Genomic DNA, 27,173 nt, shown 5'->3' with positions numbered 1-27,173 from the left:
CTGCGGCCCCGCCCACCAACTCCAGTTATACACCACAGCACAGGGGAAGTGCCCTGCAGGTCCTCACCACTCCAGGGACTATCCAAAATAACCAAAAGGAAGAATTCCCCTCAAAAAATTCCCCTCCAGGAAATAACAACAGCTAATGAACTGATCAAAAAGGATTTAAATAATATAACAGAAAGTGAATTTAGAATAATCATAAAATTAATCGCTGGGCTTGAAAACAGTACACAGGACAGCAGAGAATCTCTTGCCACAGAGATCAAGGGACTAAGGAACAGTCAGGAGGAGCTGAAAAATGCTTTAAACGACATGCAAAATAAAATGGAAATGACCACGGCTCGGCTTGAAGAGGCAGAGGAGAGAATAGGTGAACTAGAAGATAAAGTTATGGAAAAAGAGGAAGCTGAGAAAAAGAGAGATAAAAAAATCCAGGAGTATGAGGGGAAAATTAGAGAACTAAGTGATACACTAAAAAAAAATAATATACGCATAATTGGTATCCCAGAGGAGGAAGAGAGAGGGAAAGGTGCTGAAGGGGTACTTGAGAAATAATAGCTGAGAACTTTCCTGAGCTGGGGAAGGAAAAAGGCATTGAAATCCAAAGGGACAGAGAACTCCCTTCAGACGTAACTTGAATCGATCTTCTGCATGACATATCGTAATGAAACTGGCAAAATACAAGGATAAAGAGAAAATTCTGAAAGCAGCAAGGGATAAACATGCCCTAACATATAAAGGGAGACCTATAAGACTTGTGACTGATCTCTCTTTTGAAACTTGGCAGGCCAGAAAGGCATGGCAGGAGATCTTCAATGTGATGAGCAGAAAAAATATGCAGCCGAGAATCCTTTATCCAGCAAGTCTGTCATTTAGAATAGAAGGAGAGATAAAGGTCTTCCCAAACAAACAAAAACTGAAGGAATTCATCACCACTAAACCAGCCCTACAAGAGATCCTAAGGGGGATCCTGTGAGACAAAGTACCAGAGACATCACTACAAGCATAAAACATACAGACATCACAATGACTCTAAACCCGTATCTTTCTATAATAACACTGAATGTAAATGGACTAAATGCCCCAACCAAAAGACATAGGGTATCAGAATGGATAAAAAAACAAGACCCATCTATTTGCTGTCTACAAGAGACTCATTTTAGATCTGAGGACACCTTTAGATTGAGAGTGAGGGGATGGAGAACTATTTATCAAGCTACTGGAAGCCAAAAGAAAGCTGGTGTAGCCATACTTAGACAAACTAGACTTTAAATTAAAGGCTGTAACAAGAGATGAAGAAGGGCATTATATAATAATTACAGGGTCTATCCATAAGGAAGAGCTAACAGTTATAAATGTCTATGCGCCGAATACGGGAGCCCCCAAATATATAAAACAATTACTCATAAACATAAGCAACCTTATTGATAAGAATGTGGTAATTGCAGGGGCCTTTAACACCCCACTTACAGAAATGGATAGATCATCTAGACACACGGTCAATAAAGAAACAAGGGCCCTGAATGATACATTGGATCAGATGGACTTGACATATATTTAGAACTCTGCATCCCAAAGCAACAGAATATACTTTCTTCTCGAGTACACATGGAACATTCTCCAAGATAGGTCATATACTGGGTCACAAAACAGCCCTTCATAAGTATACAAGAATTGAAATTATACCATGCATACTTTCAGACCACAATGCTATGAAGCTTGAAATCAACAACAGGAAAAAGTCTGGAAAAACCAAAAGCATGGAGGTTAAAGAACACCCTACTAAAGAATGAGTGGGTCAACCAGGCAATTAGAGAAGAAATCAAAAAATATATGGAAACAAACAAAAATGAAAATACAACCATCCAAATGCTTTGAGATGCAGCGAAGGCAGTCCTGAGAGGAAAATACATTGCAATCCAGGCCTATCTCCAGAAACAAGAAAAATCCCAAATACAAAATCTAACAGCAAACCTAAAGGAAATAGAAGCAGAACAGCAAAGGCAGCCTAAACCCAGCAAAAGAAGAGAAATAATAAAGATCAGAACAGAAATAAATAATATAGAATGTAAAAAAACTGTAGAGCAGATCAATGAAACCAAGAGTTGGTTTTTTGAAAAAATAAACAAAATTGACAAACCTCTAGCCAGGCTTCTCAAAAAGAAAAAGGAGATGACCCAAACAGATAAAATCATGAATGAAAATGGAATTATTACAACCAATCCCTCAGAGATACAAGCAATTATCAGGGAATACTATGAAAAATTATATGCCAACAAACTGGACAACCTGGAAGAAATGGACAAATTCCTAAACACCCACACCTTCCAAAACTCAATCAGGAGGAAATAGAAAGCTTGAACAGACCCATAACCAGCGAAGAAATTGAATCGGTTATCAAAAATCTCCCAACAAATAAGAGTCCATGACCAGATGGCTTCCCAGGGGAGTTCTACCAGACGTTTAAAGCAGAAATAATACCTATCCTTCTCAAGCTATTCCAAGAAATAGAAAGGGAAGGAAAACTTCCAGACTCATTCTATGAAGCCAGCATTACTTTGATTCCTAAACCAGACAGAGACCCAGTAAAAAAAGAGAACTACAAGCCAATATCCCTGATGAATATGGATGCAAAAATTCTCAATAAGATACTAGCAAATCGAATTCAACAGCATATAAAAAGAATTATGCACCATGATCAAGTGGGATTCATTCCTGGGATGCAGGGCTGGTTCAACATTCACAAATCAATGTGATACATCACATTAATAAAAGAAAAGATAAGAACCATATGATCCTATCAATCGATGCAGAAAAGGCCTTTGACAAAATTCAGCACCCTTTCTTAATAAAAACCCTTGAGAAAGTTGGGATAGAAGGAACATACTTAAAGATCATAAAATCCATTTATGAAAAGCCCACAGCTAACATCATCCTCAATGGGGAAAAACTGAGAGCTTTTTCCCTGAGATGAGGAACACGACAGGGATGCCCACTCTCACCGCTGTTGTTTAACATAGTGTTGGAAGTTCTAGCATCAGCAATCAGAAAACAAAAGGAAATCAAAGGCATCAAAATTGGCAAAGATGAAGTCAAGCTTTCGCTTTTTGCAGATGACATGATACTATACATGGAAAATCCGATAGACTCCACCAAAAGTCTGCTAGAACTGATACATGAATTCAGCAAAGTTGCAGGATACAAAATCAATGTACAGAAATCAGTTGCATTCTTATACACTAACAATGAAGCAACAGAAAGACAAATAAAGAAACTGATCCCATTCACAATTGCACCAAGAAGCATAAAATACCTAGGAATAAATCTAATCAAAGATGTACAAGATCTGTATGCTGAAAACTATAGAAAGCTTATGAAGAAAATTGAAGAAGACATAAAGAAATGGAAAAACATTCCCCGCTCATGGATTGAAAGAATAAATATTGTCAAAATGTCAATACTACCCAAAGCTATCTACACAATCAATGCAATCTGAATCAAAGTTGCACCAGCATTCTTCTCAAAACTAGAACAAGCAATCCTAAAATTCATATGGAACCACAAAAGGCCCTGAATAGCCAAAGTAATTTTGAAGAAGAAGACCAAAGCAGGAGGCATCACAATCCCAGACTTTAGCCTCTACTACAAAGCTGTAATCATCAAGACAGCGTGGTATTGGCACAAAAACAGACACACAGACCAATGGAATAGAGTAGAAACCCCAGAACTAGACCCACAAAAGTATGGCCAACTAATCTTTGACAAAGCAGGAAAGAACATCCAATGGAAAAAAGACAGTCTCTTTAACAAATGGTGCTGGGAGAACTGGACAGCAACATGAAGAAGAATGAAACTAGACCACTTTCTCACACCATTCACAAAAATAAAATGGATAAAGGACCTGAATGTGAGACAGGAAACCATCAAAACCCTAGAGGAGAAAGCAGGAAAAGACCTTTCTGACCTCAGCCGTAGCAATCTCTTACTTGACACATCCCCAAAGGCAAGGGAATTAAAAGCAAAAATGAACTCCTGGGACCTTACGAAGATAAAAAGCTTCTGCACAGCAAACAACCAACAAAACTAAAAGGCAACCAATGGAATGGGAAAAGATGTTTGCAAATGACATATCGGACAAAGGGCTAGTATCCAAAATCTATAAAGAGCTCACCAAACTCCACACCCGAAAAACAAATAACCCAGTGAAGAAATGGGCAGGAAACATGAATAGACACTTCTCTAAAGAAGACATCTGGATGGCCAACAGGCACATGAAAAGATGCTCAACGTCGCTCCTTATCAGGGAAATACAAATCAAAACCACACTCAGGTATCACCTCACGCCAGTCAGAGTGGCCAAAATGAACAAATCAGGAGACTATAGATGCTGGAGAGGATGTGGAGAAACGGGAACCCTCTTGCACTGTGGGTGGGAATGCAAATTGGTGCAGCCACTCTGGAAAACAGTGTGGAGGTTCCTCAGAAAATTAAAAATAGACCTACCCTATGACCCAGCAATAGCACTGCTAGGAATTTACCCAAGGGATACAGGAGTACTGATGCATAGGGGCACTTGTACCCCAATGTTTATAGCAGCACTCTCAACAATAGCCAAATTATGGAAAGAGCCTAAATGTCCATCAACTGATGAATGGATAAAGAAATTGTGGCTTATATACACAATGGAGTACTACAGGGCAATGAGAAAGAACAAAATATGGCCCTTTGTAGCAACGTGGATGGAACTGGAGAGTGTGATGCTAAGTGAAATAAGCCATACAGAGAAAGACAGATACCATATGGTTTCACTCTTACATGGATCCTGAGAAACTTAACAGAAACCCATGGGGGAGGGGAAGGAAAAAAAAAAAAAAGAGGTTAGAGTGGGAGAGAGCCAAAGCATAAGAGACTGTTAAAAACTGAGAACAAACTGAGGGTTGATGGGGGTGGGAGGGAGGGTGGGTGATGGGTATTGAGGAGGGCACCTTTTGGGATGAGCACTGGGTGTTGTATGGAAACCAATTTGACAATAAATTTCATACATTGAAAAAAAATTTTAAAAAATAATTTAAAAAATAATGTTAATATCCTCTATGGTAAATAACTAGCAGTTGACAGACATTAAAATATATAAATAAAGCATTTTAGAATGACTTAATGATAAATTAATGCCTTAGCTTGGACAGTGTGTCTAACACAAACTCATTTGGATTGATACATGAAAGAATTAAAACAACAACAAACACCATTGAGAATCTTAGGCTTCACTCTATTAGATTGTCTCAATATGTCATATGTATCTTTTATTATTTTTCTGTGCTTTTTTAATTTCTAAAATTAGATAATGCTCCTGGATCATTAGATCTGCTTTCTCAGAATATAAACAGTATAGGTATAGGGACGCCTGGGTGGCTCTGTCAGTTAAGCCTCCAACTCTTGATTTCAGCTCAAGTCATGATCTTGCAGTTTGAGAGTTTGAGCCCCATGTCTGGCTCTGCACTGACTGCATGGAGTCTGCTTGGGAGTCTCTCTTTTCCTGTCTCTCTGCCCCTCTCCTGCTCACTAGTGTGCTCTCTCATAATAAAGAAATAAACTTAAAAAAAGTATATACATAAATGATCATAGAAAAAATGTAATCAATGGTTTCATTAACTATTATTCCTGAAATCATTCATGACTCAAATATCTTTTAAGATCCAGTTCATTAATGAACTGTTCAGAAGTATTTAGAGTGTATTTTTCAAAATATTCAAATCAAGACCCATAGTTAAGATAAAAAGAAATGAAAAAAAAGGCCTAATGCACATACATTTCTATTAAAAAACATGAAACATGATATGTAACTGTGAAAATGTTTCTATTATATTTAATATTTTACATTTTGTCCATGACACAGAAAAGTTTTGAAACCCTGAAATTCTAAATTTTGACCTACAGTTCAAAAATCTGTAAGTAAAGTTTTACTTTAATTCTACTATTTTGATTTTACTGGGATAACTATCTATGTTTATGTCTATAAAAATCTGAAAAGAATAAATACACTGAGTTACCATTGGTTTTCCAAATTACACTTATAGTTTCCAGTTAGCTCCAGAGTATCCCATGTTGTTGAAGAGATTTTTTGAGCATAGAAACACCAAATAAGTTTGAACTTCATAATTAATTTTTAAAATATAGCAGTGAAATAACACATTTTGTCACCTATAATTGATACACTTATAAACGCTAACAATTTTCTAATAGAAACTAAAAAACTAATTTCTAAGGGATCTACTTAGACACATGAACAATTTTTAAATAGACAACATTTTCTAATTTGAGCATCAACACTAATCTTTAATCTCTGCCAAAATTTTCCTCTCATTTTGTTAGAGTATGCAGCAATAATTTGGTAGTATTACAAAAACTATAAATGAATATTAGTTGTAAGTACGTTCAACTAAAATAAATAAAGATGTAATACTTTACGTTGTATGTTACATCAAGTATAATGTAAATAAAAAGATATTTTGATCCTTGACTAGCATTCAAAGACAACAGAGACCGATTGAAAATCTCAACTCCATTTCTTTCAGATATTTATAGGAAATGGAAGTGAGCTGAGAAAAAATATCTGTTAAAGGTTATCAATAAAATTATCTTCTTTGGAACAAAGATTTGTTTTTGTAAATATAGCTTGAGAAGGTATAAAGATGAATATCAAAGACATGAAAGCAAAAAACATTGAAAGAAACTATGTATTGGAAGCTATAATTAGATTCATTGATATTATTGGGGTTCCTTTGTTCATTTGCATTATACATTATGCAACAGGATATTCATTTGCTTGAGAAAGAAACAACCCTTTGTATCATGTTCATGAAGGCTTTTTTCACTTGCTGGTTCCGTAAAGTGTAAATGAAAGGATTCAAAAGTGGGGCAATGGAGGTATTGAGCACTGCAATTCCCTTGGAAAAAGATATTCTTTGTTTGACTGACGGCTTAACGTACATGAAGATACAGCTGCCATAAGAAAGAGATATCACAATCGTGTGAGAGGAACATGTTGAAAAAGCCTTTTTCTTCTGATTAGTTGAAGGGATTTTTAGAATTGTTAATGCAATAAAGCTGTATGATATTATCACCATTACCAACGTGACCACAAGTGTCACTGATGCAGAAATGAATCCCATGGTCTCTAAGAGCTGTGTGTCTGAGCAGGAGATCTGCAGCAGGGGAGTTGTATCACAGTAGAAATGATCAACAACGTTGGAGGCACAGAAGTCAAGGTTTATGCCTAAGAGGAGAGGTGGAAAGATGACAAAAAACCCAGCAAACCAACAGAAGACAAGTTGCATGCAGATCTTACTGCTCATGATGGTTGTGTAATGCAGGGGCTTACAGATGGCAACATAGCGGTCATAGGACATGGCTGCCAGCAAGTAAAATTCAGATGCACCAAGAAGGAAGGCAAAAAACACTTGAGTAACACAACAATTAAAGGAAATGGTTTTGTTCCCGGTTGCCATAGCAACCAACAATTTGGGAATGCATGTGGTAGTATAGGAAATTTCTAGGAAGGAAAAATTCCGAAGGAAAAAATACATGGGGGTCTTGAGGGTGACATCCACCAGGGTGAGTGTGATGATGAGCAGATTGCCAGTGACACTTAGCAGGTAGGTGAGAAGCAGGAAGAAAAACAGCACAACTTTCAATTGTGGATCATCAGTCAAACCTGCCAGGATAAACACTGTCACTTGTGTGTGATTTCCCATTACTGTCCTCTACTTTTCCAGGTCTAAATAGAAAAGAAAGAAAGAAATTGATAGTCCTAAGGGGAAAATAGCAGTGGTAACTAGTGTCTAAAGTAAAATTAGGAAAGCAATCTTTCAGATAGAGTAACACCATTCATATTTTAGGAGGTTATGCCAGGAAGAACAATACTTTGCATTTCCAAAGTATCTGGATAGAGAATTTGATGTTTACTTTGCAATTCTGCCAGAGAATAATGATAGCGATGATTGATATGATAGCGGTTGTTGACTGTTTTTATATGAGGGAAATTAGAAGGACTTTTAAAGCATGCACAAATGCTTATTCTCTCTTGATTTTAGCAAGAACTGATGCCATTTCTTATTCAATTAAGAGCTTTGCATTCAGAACCAAAATGATTATTGTCATTAAAATTATATCAGAAAATGGTTTTCATAAAATATACACCACACACACACACACACACACCTCACCATCATCAATAGACAGGGTCATATAACTTTACCATTTTACTTAATCAAATTCAAATGCTTGATTCTTCTGTCATTTACTTTCATGGCTAATGAGATACAGTTTCCAATAAGTGAATATGAAACATCATGAGTAGTTTTATTTTCTGTCCTTAGTAGTATTTCCATCCCATCAAACTCTGTTATCATTCCCACTCTTCCCACGTTGTACTCCCAAACAAAATCAGCAGGAATATTCTGGTAATATTTGTGTGTCTAATAAGAAACTGCAGTTTTCCTCTCTAAGTTATGATTCTGAAAAATGAAAAAAAAATTAAAATGAGAGTAATGGATATAGAAGCATATAGAAATATATAAATATGAGTTCAGGAAATCATATGAAGTGGGAGAAAGATAAAGATAAATCTTTATGGAAACCTAGAGATATAGAAGGGATTTTTAGAAATAGGTTATTGAGCTTAAGGAAGAAATTAAATTAGTAAGAAAAATTGAAAGAAGATTAAGACATTTAAATTAGTAATAATCCTAAAATTAAAAATATGTAAATTTATAAGTATTAATAAATTCAAATTATAAGAAAATATTTGTCATGAAATTTCTCTCTCTGCTTCTATGCTTTACAGTTACCATTTTGATCTTTCTGTAAAATACAGACTGAAAAGATGAATAATTTGAGGTCAGCATGGCTTAAAAGAGATTAACAGTATTTGGCAAATTTCAAATACAATGAATCACAGAATAGTGTTGACAAAATTTTAGGAGGCATGTATTTCCCTATCATAAGGATATTCAAATGTTTGGCTAAAATGTAATTAAATAAATATTAACTATAGATAACAGTAGTCATCTCAACATATGGCATATATTAGAGACAATCAGATTGTTCTGGTTTGCACAGCTAGCAAATTGGACACCAAGATTAAGTTTGAAAGAGTGTTTTTCCCTATGTTGTGCTCTGAAAAATAACAACTTCTACCAATGATTATAGGACAGTTTATTGTGCTTTTTTCTTTTTTTAATAATGATTCTAAGGAAAATTTCTTTCCTTGGTACCTTCATATCAAACACATAAAATAAATAAGGTTTAGTAATGGGCCATAGATAAGACAATGTTTTCTGTTTTGAGAATATCAATATAATTATTTCAATCTTAAAACATAGAATATAATTTCAAAGATATATACATAAATAAAAATAAACATAGAGTACAAATAAACATCGTTTCCAGTTATATCTAAAAGTGTAGGTAAAAAATAAGATCTGTTGTCAAATTCATGTTAATAATGTAGACATATATGGGTATAAAAGAAAGGACGGTTGTTTTTCCTGGACATTCCTCTTACATTCACATAATTGTGACACGATTAGTCATAAATTTTTCTTCATTTACACAAATTACCCCAAAGGCAACAACTGTAGGAATGTTATATCTAAAACACCTAAATCAGAGTTTTACTATGTCAGATTATTTCTTTGTCCAACTACAACAGTTACACCCACCAACTATCCCCAACACATATTGTACAAAAATTAACAAAGCTCACACTACAAAACCATTAGAAGTCAAGCTTATGTTTAATATTATGAATATTAGTGAAATTTTAAAAAGGTAAAGTTTTTCAAAACTAAATTTTCATTGTATTCTTTTTTCATGATTTCCCCTTAATCAAAATGTGAAGGTTAGAAAAATAAGGTTAATACCATAATGGTAAAAATAAGACAAAATGGGTTAAAACAAATCTAATGGAAATATGGTCTTTAAATTTTCGACATACCAATTTTTTCATCCTTTTGAGTCCTAATCAGTCTGCCAAAAGCACTTTAAAATCAAACACATTTTTTGAAGATATTAAACAGATTTATTCCAGCAAATTATCTCTGCTTCAATATTTAACTCTTTTATTATCATGCTGAACAGACCACAGTGATAATTCCATTCTTCTCTGTAGGATTCTCCCTCTGCCCCACAATCTGTGACTGATTTTCTTACTTATTTATGGCAACTTTGTAAATGGTTTCAAAGCGTTTTTTTTTTTTTTTTTCAGAGTTTTAGACTATTAAATTTCCCTGTCACTACAATTGACTTATTTATGTTTTGAGTGCTTTTCTTGGTATTATTCACAGTGTCATATGAAATTCATCAGCACTTGATCTCATTGAATATTTATGCAGTCTGTATCTTGAAAGAAAATATCTAAAGATTATGAGGAGTCCCCAGAGGATATGAGATCCAAGAAGACCATTCTCAAAGGGTCACAAATTTATACATTACGCACGAGTTCTCCCTAGGCACTAAATACTTAAAAAAAATAAATTATATACTTTTTTTTCAAGACTGCTTTTAACTCTGTCTCCAAAGCTTTCAGTATAGATTTCCCTAATGTGTGTTTGCCCTTCCACACAGATGTGTTTTGAAACCCTAAATACATAGATAACAAACTAGAAGTCAAAAAAGAAAATTTTAGTTGATAATAACAAGTGACAATATTAGTTGGAGAAGTTATTAACCTGTCATAGAAAAAATTGCACCTGAAATATCTAACATTTTATTCCATATAATCATTTTGTTTTTATTATGAATTCAGTCTTTCCTCCAAATCGTCTTTACAATCTGATCTTATAGATCTTAAGACTGATTATTTCATAACACCCAAGCATTCTCCACTTTCTCTGTATTAATGGAATATTTGTCTCTGTCTACAACTAGCCTTCCTTGCAACTGGTTGTGACCATGTGACTAAATTATGAGCAAAGGACATAAGTAGAGATGTTGTGCAATTTCCTTTGATTGTTCTTTGATAAGAGGGGTTTGCCCTCCTCTTCCTCTCTGCTACTCCCTCACACTGTTGTGATGCAGGTTGGATGGCAAACCATTTGGAACCATGAGTATGAGCAAGCACATGAGGAATACACTGGCCATTCAATACGGGACAGCAGACCTAGGTTCCTAACACCATTGCAGGTCCTACCAGCTAAGAAACACAGTGACTTCATAGAAGAGTTCCATGATGTGATATTTGTCTTTCTTACACTCTACCAAATCTATGGTATTAATCAAAACCCGAGAAGGATCTGAACTTTTACCTAGAGTCTAACAGGTTGGCCCACCATCATTTCATAGATACTAATGGGGAGGCAAGCCTACCAGGTCAGCAACAGAAAACTTTATTATGTATTATATAGCAGGAAGCAGGAGCTTCATGTTCTCATCTGTTCTCCTGACCCCTAAATTCTCTTCAAGGAAGGGCCCTAACCCTAACAGATATTGTTATTTACACAATGCACCTACATTTAAAGCTGAGGAACACCAGGTTAGGAAATTCTCAGTCTTGTGAAGAGAAAATCTGCTTAATTTTGCCCTACTAGAAGAGAGTGTCTTTAATATACTGCTAAGGGGAAAAATAGGCCAAATCTATCACAAAACATTCTTGAAAACAGAGTCCAGAACAAAAGCTATCACGACATGTGGAAATGTTTCAGAATTTCCTTCCACCAAATCCACCCCTCATTTCTATACCAACTTGGCTTCAGCTGCAAATTCCCCTAAGCATGTACCTATGTTAACCTCTCTGATTAACCTGCAGGTCTCTCTTATTACTCCCAAGGTACCACAGTGTTTTCCAACAAGATGCCAACCAATGTCCAGCCCTCACACAGGAAGTATAAACCCAAGAGTGCATGAGGTCTCCTAGAAAGAGTTTACAATTTTAGAGGTTGACAGCCACATTAAGCGTGCATCGTTCAGATTACAGGTTAGCAAGCCTCCCATGTAACTTCCAGCTGGCTGGTAAGCCTTAGAGCTCCCAATTGAGTAACTTATTTTTGGAGGGACTGCTTAAGTGTATTTAATCCAATTTGTTCTATTTGTTCAAGCCATTAGCCATGTGACATTTGTCTGCTTCATTATGACTCAAAATACGAGTGAGGAAGACATTTGGAAGTGTTTTTCCCGACTAAAACAAAAAACACAAGTAAAAACGTACTAGTGAGGATGTGGAGAAAAACAGAACCCCCATGCACTGTTGGTAGGAATGCAAACTGATGCAGCCACTGTGGGAAACAGTTTGGAGCTTCCTCAAACATTAAAAATAGAACCACTCTATGATCCAGGAATTCCACCAAGGAATATGAAAACAGTAATTCAAAAGGATGTATGTACCCCTATATTCATTGTGGTACTTTAGAATAGCCAAATTATGGAAGCAGCCCAGTGTCCACTGATAGATAATAGATAAAGAAGAGGTAGTAAATATAAAAGAATATTATTCAGCCACAAAAAGAATGAAATCCTGTCGTTTGCAACAACATGGATGGATCCAGAAGATATTGTTCTAAATAAAATAAGTCAGAGAAAAATACCATATGATTTCACTCATATGTGAAAGTTAAGAAACAAAACAAAGAAAGAAAGAAAGAAAAAGAGACACACCAAGAAACAGGCTCTTTCGAGAACAGACAGAGGGTCACCAGAGGGGAGATGGATAGGGAACGGGTGAAATAGGTGAAGGGATCAAGAGTACATTTATGATGAGCACTAAATAATGTATACAAGTGTTGAATCACTATATTGTACAGCAATATTATACTGTATGTTAATTTACTGGAATTAAACTTTAAAAAGAAGTATTTTGGAGAGCCTGGGTGGCTCAGTTGGTTAAGCTTCTGACTTTGGCTCAGGTCATGATCTCAGGGTTCATGAGTTTGAGCCCCGTGTCAGGCTCTGAGCTGTCAGCTCTTAGCTGGAGCCTGCTTCAGATTCTGTGTCTCCCTCTCTTTCTCTCTGCCCTTCCTCTGTTCTCTTAAAGATCAATAAATAGTAAAAAAAAAATAAAATTAAAATTAAATAAAAAATAAAAAGTATTTTGCCTAAGGGTGAAGGTAGGTGTATGGGGGTGACCAGGAGGTACTGGAGTGGTCCCCTCTTGTCTCTGCTATCCTCAGAGACCATCTGGTGGAGGATGACAGACCTAACACGTAAATTTAAGGCTCTTGCATTGGAGTATTTGTCTTCTGGAGGAAGGCGGGTATCTTGCCTGATACCAGGTTTTTCTCTCTCTCCACTTCTACAAAATCTGAGTGGCCCATTCCAGTAGCTATAATTGCATCTAGTTTACAGTTATCCCCTACTCACACTGAGACCTTTCATCTAGAAAGATCAGGTGCAGAAGGGACAAGGACATTTTTTTAAAACTTATCCAGAATTAAACTTGAATCCACTAGACCCCTTGTGGCCGTGTTCCCACCTGGAATGTGTACCAACCTGACTGATTGGAGTTTGTTTAAAGCAATAATATAACAATGTATTGGGTGATATCACATTAAATTTATTAGACTTGTACCCTTAGGTTTCTGTAGACTGACAGTTTCTCAGACATTTCTTATTTTTTATAACCTAGACAGTTCTGAGAAGTACTTGTCAGGCATTTTCTAGAATCTCCCTTTATTGGAATGTATCTGGAGTATCTGTTCTGGATACCCTCAGGTGATAGAGCAAGGGAATATATATTTATATCTATCCAGATTTATACACACAATTATGCATTTACATATGTATCATTCTGTATGTATGTTATGCTACACATGAATTCATACTAGTATCTTCAACTTTAACCCAATATCACATGAATCATTCTACCTTTGTCCTCTTGCTCCTATGTATTACTCCAGCAGTGAAACAATGGCTTCCTCCATCTGCAATTGACTTAATTATTCAATTCCAATAGAAATGTCCAGTAGGAAGCAACTATATCAACTAGAGTAGGGCTTATAACTTGAGTCTTACTGATTCACTCATTTCCACCCATAGGTTAGTATCATTTCCCCTACTCCCTTCAGTGAAGTTGTTTCTTACATTCATAATGCAATTAAATCCTCTGCATTCCATTTTAAGATCCTGGATTTAATTTTTTTTTAAATTTTCACGCATTGGAGTTATTCTTTGTGTTGCAATGTTCTTTTTACTTGTTTTTACAACTGTAGTGTGATATACCCATCTTCATGGCATCATATTCAATAACTTTACTACCCTAAAAAAAATCAGCTATGCTTCAACTGTTCAACCCTCCAGCTCCCAAGTCCTGGCAATCACTGATCTGTTTACTTTCTCTATAAATTTGTCTCTTTTAGAATAGCATATAAGTTCAATCATACACTGTATAGCATTTGAAGTCGGCTGACTTTCACTTAAGAGTGTGCATTTAACATTCATCTATGTCTATGTATGGCTTGATAGCTTATTCCTTTTGCTGTATGTTTAGCCATTTGCCTTTTGAATAGCCTGTGAATTGCTTTCATTTTTTTCCAATTAGATATAAAACATACATGTTATATATATGTATCATATATAAAATATATAAACATATAAAATATTGTGTATATCATTTACATCCAAAGTCAGGTTTGGTGCGTCCTTGGCCATCCTCTTTCCACCTAGAGGAGTAAACAATAACTTAAAGCAGTGATCTGTTGGATAGTTTCAATCCTACCTCCTGACCCTCAGGCTCATTAAGAGGTAGGTGAATTAGGGACTCATACCTCTTCATTTGCTACCTGCTCAAGAGCATCTATAATTGGATGAGGGATCTTTCACATTCCTAACCTTGCCCATGGATGATCCCTGTGCCCTCCATTTCCAGAGAGCCATATCTTTTCTAGAAATTTATCTTCTTCAACAAAACTGTCAAGAACTTGGAGGGAGATAATAGGTCACCCAACCACAGTTTCATAGATTCTGGCAGAAAACACAAGACTCCTGAGTCAGAGACAATAGATACTACTACTCACAGCATAGCAGGTGGCATAGACTTCATGTTTGCAACAGTTCCCCTTGCCTCCCAGTCCCCACACAGAGCAATGCAGAGAGGATGCACATGGACGCTACACATACAATAGGTATATGTCAGAGCTGAGAAACTCTGAGCTTGGAAAAAATCACAGTATTTAAAGAGGCTGCTACCAAACCTGGCCAATATTGCCATATGCAGAGGCATGATCTTTCTAATCCTGGTCAGGAAAAAAGTCTGCCTTCTTGCCTAGAGGGAGATATAATCTCTATCTCCATGGCTGACTCTATAAAAACAGTTGTAAAAATAATCTAGAGCAAGAGTTAATACAAGATATGTATGTAGCAAGTCCATGGAAAATTGGCACTCAGTAGTCATGAAAGCACAGGGGGTTGCATGAAATATACGCTTAAGGGGTTTTTTTTTTTTTTGAAGTAGTTTTCTGACCTTGAAGTGTTTGAAGATAGGGCTGTGACCATAATAAGACATCAGGAATCCATGGCATCAAGTATTGACAGAGTTACTTAGATTATCACTTAGGAAGAAATTTACATTAAAGGATAACCTTTTCCAAACTAAATGGAGATGATAGCAATATGATAAATGTGACAGATATATAGTCACTATAGTGCTATGAGGCAGGATGGTTATTTCTAACCATTTCAAGGATCTAAAGAAAGAAAATGACAAATTTGTGGCCTTAAATTCTTAGCTTGATTTATAGTCAGAAAAACATGGAGTTCCCATGACTTCTCTGAAGAAATTTATTACCACTTATAGCCTTATGTTAGGTATTGCTGTAAACAAAGGTAGGCTCTGATCTCTTTTTTCAATTGAGGTATAATTGTCATATCATATTATATTGGTTTCAAGTATATAACATAATGATTTGATATTTATATACACTGCATAATCACCATCAAAATAAGTCTAGTTACCATCTGTCACCATGCATAGTTGCATTTATTTTCTTGTGATGAGGACTTTTAAGATTGAATCTCTTAGCAACTTTCAAATATACAATTAAGCATTATCATCAATGGTAGGCTCTGATTTTGTAGTGTGTTAAATAACAACATCAGTTGAAATTGCATCCTTACCAGATCTTATTTGTGAAAGCTCACAGACTGGAAATAATGGTACAGGGTTTGGAGAAAATCAGATGTATATATTGGATATTTGATATATTTCTATTTTTTCCTAAATAAAAATCACATTACAATTCACTGCCAGCAAAAGCTATCCTCTTCTTGCCCTATTATGTCTTATATATAACATCGATACTGCTTTGTTTAAAATCCTAATGACCAGACTAAAGAATCAAGGGCCCTGAATGATACATTGGATCAGATGGACTTGACAGATATATTTAGAACTCTGCATCCCAAAGCAACAGAATATACTTTCTTCTCGAGTGCACATGGAACATTCTCCAAGATAGATCACATACTGGGTCACAAAACAGCCCTTCATAAGTATACAAGAATTGAAATCATACCATGCATACTTTCAGACCACAATGCTAGGAAGCTTGAAATCAACGACAGGAAAGTCTGGAAAACCTCCAAAAGCATGGAGGTTAAAGAACACCCTACTAAAGAATGAATGGGTCAACCAGACAATTAGATAAGAAATTAAAAAAATATATGGAAACAAACGAAAATGAAAATACAACAATCCAAACGCTTTGGGATGCAGCGAAGGCAGTCCTGAGAGGAAAATACATTGCAATCCAGGCCTATCTCCAGAAACAAGAAAAATCCCAAATACAAAATCTAACAGCACACCTAAAGGAAATAGAAGCAGAACAGCAAAGGCAGCCTAAACCCAACAGAAGAAGAGAAATCATAAAGATCAGAGCAGAAATAAACAATATAGAATCTAAAAAAACTGTAGAGCAGATCAATGAAACCAAGAGTTGGTTTTTTGAAAAAATAAAAAAAAAATTGATAAACCTCTATCCAGCCTTCTCAAAAAGAAAAGGGAGATAACCCAAATAGATAAAATCATGAATGAAAATGGAATTATTACAACAAATCCCTCAGAGATACAAGCAATTATCAGGGAATACTATGAAAAATTATATGCCAACAAACTGGACAACCTGGAAGAAATGGACAAATTCCTAAACACCAACATGCTTCCAAAACTCAATCAGGAGGAAATAGAAAGCTTGAACAGACCCATAACCAGCGAAGAAATTGAATCAGTTATCAAAAATCTCCCAAAAAATAAGAGTCCATGACCAGATGGCTTCCCGGGGGAGTTCTACTAGATGTTTAAAGCAGAGATAATAACTATCCTTCTCAAGCTCTTCCAAAAAATAGAAAGGGAGGGAAAACTTCCAGACTCATTCTATGAAGCCAGTGTTACTTTGATTCCTAAACCAGACAGAGACCCAGTAAAAAAAGAGAACTACAGGCCAATATCCCTGATGAATATGGATGCAAAAATTCTCAATAAGATACTAGCAAATCGAATTCAACAGCATATAAAAAGAATTATTCACCATGATCAAGTGGGATTCATTCCTGGGATGCAGGGCTTTTTCAACATTCGCAAATCAATCAATGTGATACATCACATTAATAAAAGAAAAGATAAGAACCATATGATCCTGTCAATCGATGCAGAAAAGGCCTTTGACAAAATCCAGCAACGTTTCTTAATAAAAACCCTTGAGAAAGTCGGGACAGAAGGAACATACTTAATGATCATAAAAGCCATTTATGAAAAGCCCACACCTAACATCATCCTCAATGGGGAAAACCTGAGAGCTTTTTCCCTGAGATCAGGAACACGACAGGGATGCCCACTCTCACCGCTGTTGTTTAACATAGTGTTGGAAGTTCTAGCATCAGCAATCAGACAACAAAAGGAAATCAAAGGCATCAAAATTGGCAAAGATGAAGTCAAGCTTTCACTTTTTGCAGATGACATGATATTATACATGGAAAATCCGATAGACTCCACCAGAAGTCTGCTAGAACTGATACATGAATTTAGCAAAGTTGCAGGACACAAAATCAATGTACAGAAATCAGTTGCATTCTTATACACTAATAATGAAGCAACAGAAAGACAAATAAAGAAACTGATCCCATTCACAATTGCACCAAGGAGCATAAAATACCTAGGAATAAATCTAATCAAAGATGTACAAGATCTGTATGCTGAAAACTATAGAAAGCTTACGAAGAAAATTGAAGAAGACAAAGAAATGGAAAAACATTCCGTGCTCATGGATTGGAAGAATAAATATTGTCAAAATATTGTCAATACTACCCAGAGCTATCTACACATTCAATGCAATCCTAATCAAAATTGCAACAGCATTCTTCTCGAAACTAGAACAAGCAATCCTAAAATTCATATGGAACCACAAAAGGCCCTGAATAGCCAAAGTAATTTTGAAGAAGAAGACCACAGTGAGAGGCATCACAATCCCAGACTTTAGCCTTTACTACAAAGCTGTAATCATCAAGACAGCAGCATGGTATTGGCACAAAAACAGACACATAGACCAATGGAATAGAATAGAAACCCCAGAACTAGACCCACAAATGTATGGCCAACTAATCTTTGACAAAGCAGGAAAGAACATCCAATGGAAAAAAGACAGTCTCTTTAACAAATGGTGCTGGGAGAACTGGACAGCAACTTGCAGAAGATTGAAACTAGACCACTTTCTCACACCATTCACAAAAATAAACTCAAAATGGATAAAGGACCTGAATGTGAGACAGGAAACCATCAAAACCCTAGAGGAGAAAGCAGGAAAAGACCTGTCTGACCTCAGCCGTAGCAATTTCTTACCTGACACATCCCCAAAGGCAAGGGAATTAAAAGCAAAAGTGAATTACTGGGACCTTATGAAGATAAAAAGCTTCTGCACAGCAAAGGAAACAACAAAACTAAAAGGCAACCAATAGAATGGGAAAAGATATTTGCAAATGACATATCAGACAAAGGGCTAGTATCCAAAATCTATAAAGAGCTCACCAAACTCCACACCCGAAAAACAAATAACCCAGTGAAGAAATGGGCAGAGATCATGAATAGACATTTCTGTAAAGAAGACATCCGGATGGCCAACAGGCACATGAAAAGATGCTCAACATGGCTCTTCATCAGGGAAATACAAATCAAAACCACACTCAGACATCACGCCAGTCAGAGTGGCCAAAATGAACAAATCAGGAGACTATAGATGCTGGCGAGGATGTGGAGAAATGGGAACCCTCTTGCACTGTTGGTGGGAATGCAAATTGGTGCAGCCACTCTGGAAAACAGTGTGGAGGTTCCTCAAAAAATTAAAAATAAACCTACCCTATGACCCAGCAATAGCACTGCTAGGAATTTACCCAAGGAATACAGGAGTACTGATGCATAGGGGCACTTGTACCCCAATGTTATTAGCAGCACTCTCAACAATAGCCAAATTGTGGAAAGAGCCTAAATGTCCATCAACTGATGAATGGATAAAGAAATTGTGGTTTATATACACAATGGAGTACTACGTGGCAATATGAAAGAATGCAATGTGGGCCTTTGTGGCAACATGGATGGAACTGGAGAGTGTGATGCTAAGTGAAATAAGCCATACAGAGAAAGACAGATACCATATGGTTTCACTTTTATGTGGATCCTGAGAAACTTAACAGAATCCCATGGGGGAGGGGAAGGAAAAAAAAAAAGAGGTTAGAGTGGAAGAGAACCAAAGCATAAGAGACTCTTAAAAACTGAGAACAAACTGAGGGTTGTTGGGGGGTGGGAGGGAGGGGAGGGTGGGTGATGGGTATTGAGGAGGGCACCTTTTGGGATGAGCACTGGGTGTTGTATGGAAACCAATTTGACAATAAACTTCATATATTGAAAATAAAATAAATAAAATATGCCATGTAGATAATAAGAAAAGTAAATCAGAGAAGGAACAATGGTGTGTCTGGTGTGGGATTATGATTTAAATACAATACAGAAGTTCATGGAGGAATATTTGATTCATGTGGATCAAGAAAAAAATATATTGAGCAAAGGAAAATCAAGTGAAAACTATTCTAAGACAGGTATGTGTTCTGTCTTTTGCGGAATAGTAAGAAAGAACAATTAGAAAAGATGAGGCTAATGTAATAAAAAAAAAACAACCCTGAAATCATATAGCTGTAATGTGGACCACTTTAAGGCTTTTTTCTCTTTAAATGATTAAGATGAGAGTTTTTGAAGGGTTTTGGGTAGAAGGCTGAAATACATGATGTGAGAGATGGGGGGAAATGAAAAGAGGTGGAGGAGAAGGTACAGAAAGTAGGGAAGAGAAGAGGAAAAACAGGAGAAGGTGAAGAAGAAAAAGAACAGAAGAGGGAAGAGAGAGGAAGAGGAGGTAGAGAAGGAGGAAGAGTTACCAAAGGGCTATCACAATCATCACAGCAAAAAGGGACTTTGACTTGGGCCAGAGTGGCTGCAATGGAAGAAGAAGTAGAGGTTGTTTTCTGAAAATAGTCAACGGATATTGCCAAGAGATTGCTAAGAAGTATGAGGGGAAACAAGAAAAAAAGAAAAAAAAAGATGATCTCAAGGTTTTAACCTGAACAATTGAAAGAAAGTTGCTGTTTGTTGAGATGACGTCTGAGAAAGAAAAAAAAAAATTGGGGGGAAATAGAGTTTAAATTCAGAGCTTGTTAAGTCTGAGATTCTTAGACGTCCAAATAGAGATTTAGAATAAGCAGGTAGTTCTTTTATGCAAAGAGGAGTTCCAGGCTACAGAAGGAATTTGGGGATTATTACCATAGGAGAATGAGTGAAGATGAAGACTAGACCAGGTCCAAGCAATGAACACTGGGATTTGAGAATGAAAATGCTACCTAAATGCCAATATATCTGTATATTTAAATGAAAAAGGACAAATTCTTGAAAAACACAAATTACCAAAACTAACCCAAGGAGAAACGATATCTAAATAAAAAATATACAATATACAAAAAATGTCCATAACAATACTCTTCATGAAATTTGTACACTTAATTCATATGCCAGTTCACATTTGGGATAGTCACTTAATGCAATGTCATAAAGCAATGAAAATGACCAAAATCATGCAAGATACAACAGCTTGTAGAGATTCCACAGACATCATGTTAGGCAGAAGAGGCCCAACTCATACTGCTTATTCCATATTCATAACATTCCTGTGCAGTCAGAAATAATCTATAGGTATTAGAATACTTGTTTCCTACAGTGTGTTAGTAATGCCTTATACCTTGATCTTTGGTTACTTATCTTTATTTTTTAAGCTTTGTTCAGCTATTATCTGAGTCTTTTTAGAATAATCATCAAACTATACAGTTTTAATTTCATTCACTTTTATGCTAAACTTCTAAAAACACTTTTTTAATTATTAGAAAATAAAAAACAAATGAGCAGAAAAAATAAATAAAATAAAATCCTAATAACCAGAGAGGTGATAGGTAATTTTAGAGTGAATCCAGGTGTCCTTTTGATCTATATCTACCAAAATTCATCATCTCTGTGTTAAAAAAGTCATACCTAGCATATTAGAGAGGTTAACATTCTTCTCAAAGGAGAAGACTTATGTATCAAAAAGTATTATAGTAATTGTTTTAGTCCATTTGGCCTACTATAATAAAATATCAGAAGACTGTGTGTCTTGTATACAATGAAATGTATTTCACACAGTTCTGGAACATGGAGGTCTGAGATCAGTGTGGTCAGATAAGGGCTCTCTTCCAGGTTGCTGTTTTCTCATTGTAGCCTCACATGGTGGAAAGAGGGGTACAGAGTTCTCTGGGATTCTTTCTACAGCAGCACTAATCTTATTCATGACCTACACACCTCCCAAAGGCCCTTTCTCCTCATACTATTATCTTTCAGGATTTGGGTTTCAACATATGAATTTTGAGGTGCATATTAAGACCAAAGCAGTAACTTATCAATTTACATCATCAAAAGTCTGAGAAAATAAATGTGGAGAATGGAGAATGGATTCTAAGGGTGATATATCAGAGATAAAGTAAAAATAATTATATACCAAGGTTAATTTATTGATATATTTTTAATTGTGGATTTTTTTCCTATTTATTAGGCTTTTACTTTCAGAAAGCTAGTTTACCAGCACATAATGGTGAGGTCTGAGTAGTGATTGTGGATTTAGTGGAAGAGTTCAAGCTTCTGATGATGACTGTAATCTTTTGTTCAATTAGATAACAACTTGGATTTGTGAATGATTTATCCTGATTAAAGTTGAAATATAAGAAAAATCCAAAGTTGTAGAATGACAACAATATGGAATAGTTTTATCATGTGCAATCTGCCTATATGTCCCTTAACTATGTAACTGGTGAAGATCTAGAGGAAAATTCTTTGTACAAGGTACAAGGGGGTATGAGCAGCATTGAAAAGTATTCTAACTGCTGGTCTGAAATGAAAGTGGAGATAATTTCATTAAAATGAGCTTCCTCACTTCACTGGAAATGATGGGACCATGGAAGGGCAGAGACCATATTATAGCCCTTAGCAAGATGGTTTTGGTTACTTACTAGTTGGTAGGGTTAGAGTGGTTATCAAAATTGGATGATATGCTTTAGTAGTAAATTGAATAAAACATCATGCTGCCCCAAGACTAAAATAAATAGACAATCCACTAAATTCCTATATGACCTATATAATTAAAAGAACTCTAGGTTAGGTGAAAGAAGGGATGATCCAGGCATCATAAGGAGTTAGAGATCCTTATCCAATTAAAGACTTTAGTGAGTTCACGGAGCCAGAACCCATGAAGGAAGTTATCTGTGAGGAAGAGCCATGCATTGATATTAATATCTAAATTCTCCCTCTAGTTTTCCTGAATGGATATATATTCCTTTGCCAGGAAAACTGTGCACTGAAGAGGGTAAAACCTGGAACTTTCAGGTATTGTTTGACCTCATCTCTGAGTTAATCTTAATTATAATGATGATAGAATGTCAGGGTATACACTTATTAGAGTGGAAGATAATAGGGGTGTGGGAAGTGATTCTACTGCATGTGAAAAATCATCCTGAATATATTGTTAAAATATATATACTCAAGGCCAAGTAGAAAACCATGGAGTTCCCCCTCATTAAAAAATAATAAATCTAAAGCCTCTTTCCCTGGCAAAACTGCAGTACTTGGTGTTACTATCTAATACTTTAAAAAATGATACAGGAATGGTGATCCATTCCATATAGCCATTTAATTCAAATGTTTAGCTGTCCTATCACAGACGAATTTCAGAGGGTGACAGTAAATTCATAGGCTGAATTAGGTGGTAACATCAATTGCAACTGCATTTTAAGTTATGGCCCACTTATTGGTTTAAATTAAAACAATCTTGGCACTAAATACTGAGTTATTGAATTTTGTGGACTAATGGAGCATAACAGGTAGGTTTCATCACCTTGAAATAAGGCTTTAGGGCCATCTCTGGCCTTTTGCCATAATTTTGACCTGGGGCAAGCGAACCATAATCTGCAGGACAAATACAGGCTGTTTTTGCATAGCCTTTCATCTAAGAATAGTTTTTTTACGTTCAAAGGATCAGAGGAGTAAGGAGGAGGAGGTGAGGGAGTGGGGATAAGAGAAAGAAGGAAGCTTGTAATGATATGTTAAGATATCTTTTTCAAAACTCTATCAGCGAATCAGAACTTCTCAGGCAAAGTATTTTTTAAATACACAGTAAGAGAAATACACAATTTTATTTTACAAACAGACATATTCCAATTTTCTCTTTTCAAATACCCATCATTACCCAACAAATACCCATTAATAGTATGCTTTCATGAAGATATTTCCCTACCATTTTGTTCCAAAATATGTGGTATTTTAATAGTAATGAAAAAGTAACCAGTTTTCAAAAGAAAGGTGTAATAAGCTAAAGAAATTTAGAAATTGATTGCTTGAAATTTTTGCCATGGTTATTGTTACTGAAGAGTATATAAGCTCATTAATTATGAAAATGCTCATCCACCCACTGGAAAACTTAGAATTATTTTAATCTCTATTAAAATATTCCAAATAAAGACTTTCTCTGCACTGTAAAAAATATTTGTATAAAAAGAAAAGTTTAGGCAGCAGATTAACATTAGAGAAGACAGAAATGTAGTAACTCAATGTCAAAAATTCAAGTAGGACAAAAGAATAATTATTGTGATTTTCACTTCTTTTTTTTCAATCTAAATCTTTTTTTTCTTTTTTAAAAAAATTTATTTACATCCAAGTTAGTTAACATATAATGTAATAATGGTTTCAGAAGTAGAATTTAGTGGTTCATCACTTGCATATAACAGCCAGTGCTCATCCCAACAAGTGCCTTCCTTGATGCCCCTCACCCATTTAGCCCTTTCCCCCCCACCCAGCACCCCTCCAGCAACCCTCCATTTATTCTCTGTATTTCAGAGTCTCTTATGGATTTCCTTCTTCTCTGTTTTTATCTTATTTTGATTTTTACTTCTTTCGATGTGATCAGTATGCATTGTAAGGCATCAATTTTGAACTATGATGGTCCTTCTAGATAAGTACCAAGATCAGATAGGCTTGGAATAAGCTTTCAGATAACTTATCACATAACTAAACTGATATTTGCAAATATAATAATATGTGTTTTATCAAATTGAATCTAATAGTTGTACCATTAATATTAAAATTAATTTATATAATAAAGTTATATTATAAAATATATTAATTCTTTTGCCTAATTTCCTTGCTTAATTTCTATTTTTGTATTAAAGTGTTTAAATATTCTATACTGTAATTGTATAATTTATAAACAAATAAATATACATATACTGTGAAATTCAAGTATTTTTGTTTGTGTTTTGTTTTTTACTGACAATATATGATAAAGAGTAATAATAATAAGCAAAAGCAATTTATAAATTGTTTGAAATGATTGCCATGACCTCTATTTACAGAAACAAACAAACAAACAAACAAAATCCACATTATTTAAGGACATATGATTAGTGATTCAATCTATTTAATAGTTACAGGTCAATTCCCATTTTTATTTTCCTTTGAGTCAGTGATAATTTGTGGGTTTCTAGAAATATGTGCTTTCCAGCTAAGTTTTAGAAATCTAGGTAGTGAATTAACTCTATATAGAATATATGTAAAATTGAATCTCTGAATTCCAGAACAGCAGAAAGGAACATGGAAAAATTAAAGTCTAACTTTGTTCTTCCTCTGAGAGAATTTTAAAAGGAAATAGATAAAAGCACCAAATAAAAAGGCAAATAATTTTGGTCCAAATAAGGGACAGATAAGGGAAAGAATTAGGCTTTGGAAGTTAGGCAGGCCACTATGAAAATTATGTCAAGAAAAACAGTATTATTTTGAATACAAACTTTGAAGAGCTCTGTGAAACACTCTACCCTTCTTGCTTTATTTTACTCATAACCTCAGTAATATCACTAAAATGGTTCACTTACTTGAGAAAATCTCAATCTTTTTGAGCATGTGCTTAAAAGCATCTTGCACTTGTTTGTTTCTCAGTGTATAAATGAAGGGATTCAACACGGGGGCAACAGAAGTACTGAGCAAGGCTATCCCTTTATTTAAAGACACTCCCTCCTTTGTAGAAGGCTTCACATACATGAAGATGCAGCTGCCATAAGAAATGGACACAACCACCATGTGAGAAGAACATGTAGAAAAGGCTTTCTTCCTCTGTTGAGAAGAAGGTATCTTCAGAATAGTCCTGATGATGTTTGCATAGGAGAGAATCACTAATACCAGTGTAACCAGGAGTGTCAAAATGGCTGAGAGAAATGCCATTAATTCTATTACAGCTGTGTCTGTGCAAGAGAGCTGTAATATAGGAGTAAAATCACAGAAGAAATGATTTACAGTGTTGGCTGCACAGAAGTCTAGCTGGAGACCCACAAGGAGTGGTGGGACAATTACTATAAAACCGGCCAACCATGAAGCAAAGACCAACAAGTTGCAGACTCTGTCACTCATGATGGTGGTGTAATGCAAGGGTTTGCAGATGGCTACATAGCGGTCATAAGACATGGCAACCAGAAGAAAAAATTCGATTGCACCCAAGACAGTAGTAAAAAACAGCTGTGTTGCACAACTGTTGTAAGAAATGGTCTTGTCACCTGTTGCCATGCTGACAAGAAATTTGGGGATGCAGACAGTTGTGAATAAGATTTCTAAAAATGAAAAGCTTCGGAGGAAGAAGTACATGGGTATCTTTAGATGAGAATCCAACAGGGTGAGGGTGATTATGGTTAGATTCCCAGTGACACTCAACATGTAGGTGAAAAAGAGGAGAAGAAAAATAACCACTTGTAATTGTGGGTTATCGGTCAGTCCAAGAAGAATGAAGGTTGTTACCGTGGTGTGGTTTCTCATGGCTGACTTCTACCAATGAAATAATAATAAAATAAGGAATAAGAAAAAAAAATGAGAATTAAAGGGGATAAGGCTGTATGAGATACCTATTATCTTGAGATCATCCATATACATGTTGCTACTGACACCTAAACTCCTTCGATATTCTGCTAGTCAGCAGTAACAGCCTCTAAAAATTCGCTCATATAATTTGTACTCAGAATTTCACTAACTCAGTGCAACTCTCTGAGTTTCTTTTCTCAAGTGTCATAATTTCAGGCATTCCAAAAGGATAATATATGGCATTTACAAAGTCATATTAAAATAGAAACAAAGAAAGAAACAGAAAAACTGTCATGATATTTTAACTTGCATCTTCTGTAGTTGCAATTTTTTCCAATCTATTTAGTTTACATTTACATTATTTTACATCATCAGCTGGCTCATTCTTCTTTGCTAATCGTGTCTCTTTTCTCTATTTATTACTCCTTATGATAGTATTCTGTAAGTCAGATTTCAGCTGAGGACTCTTCGCCTTTTAAGAAATGTAAACTTGACCTAAACATCTGAGGCCCATATACAGTGGGGACTCAGTACTTTCACCAAACTTTTGCAAACTCTTCAAGATTGAAATCCTCATGACCACTTTAGGTCTGCTTTCTCCTTTTTCCTTTGGATTTACTTTCATCTCACCAGCCCTGTTTATTCTCCTTTCTGTGATATGAAACCAAGCAGACAGGAAGTGTATCCTCATGCATGATGATTGTATTATTTATGTAGCATGCCTTATTTAGTT

At 35.6% G+C, this 27,173-nt stretch overlaps 2 protein-coding genes across 2 annotated transcripts; both read right to left on the bottom strand.

Moving 5' to 3' along the window:
* Positions 1–6,821: 6,821 nt before the first annotated feature.
* Positions 6,822–7,757, bottom strand: LOC122223614 (olfactory receptor 6C74-like). Its single transcript, XM_042944593.1, has one exon. It carries the CDS (start codon positions 7,755–7,757, stop codon positions 6,822–6,824), a length of 936 nt encoding a protein of 311 aa, XP_042800527.1.
* Positions 7,758–25,459: 17,702 nt separating this feature from the next.
* Positions 25,460–26,401, bottom strand: LOC122223613 (olfactory receptor 6C74). Its single transcript, XM_042944592.1, has one exon. The coding sequence runs from the start codon at positions 26,396–26,398 to the stop codon at positions 25,460–25,462; it is 939 nt and encodes a 312-aa protein (XP_042800526.1). The 5' UTR covers positions 26,399–26,401.
* Positions 26,402–27,173: the final 772 nt, after the last annotated feature.

The sequence above is a fragment of the Panthera leo genome, chromosome B4 (assembly GCF_018350215.1).
Source record: "Panthera leo isolate Ple1 chromosome B4, P.leo_Ple1_pat1.1, whole genome shotgun sequence".
In the NCBI taxonomy this organism is placed as follows: Eukaryota; Metazoa; Chordata; class Mammalia; order Carnivora; family Felidae; genus Panthera; species Panthera leo.
Note: the sequence above shows the minus strand (reverse complement) of the source record. Positions and strands in the feature narration are given on the sequence as shown.

What these genes read in the sequence shown, in the direction of transcription:
- LOC122223614 (XM_042944593.1), bottom strand. Translation starts at nt 7,757, where the DNA reads ATGGGAAATCACACACAAGTGACAGTGTTTATCCTGGCAGGTTTGACT.
- LOC122223613 (XM_042944592.1), bottom strand. Translation starts at nt 26,398, where the DNA reads ATGAGAAACCACACCACGGTAACAACCTTCATTCTTCTTGGACTGACC.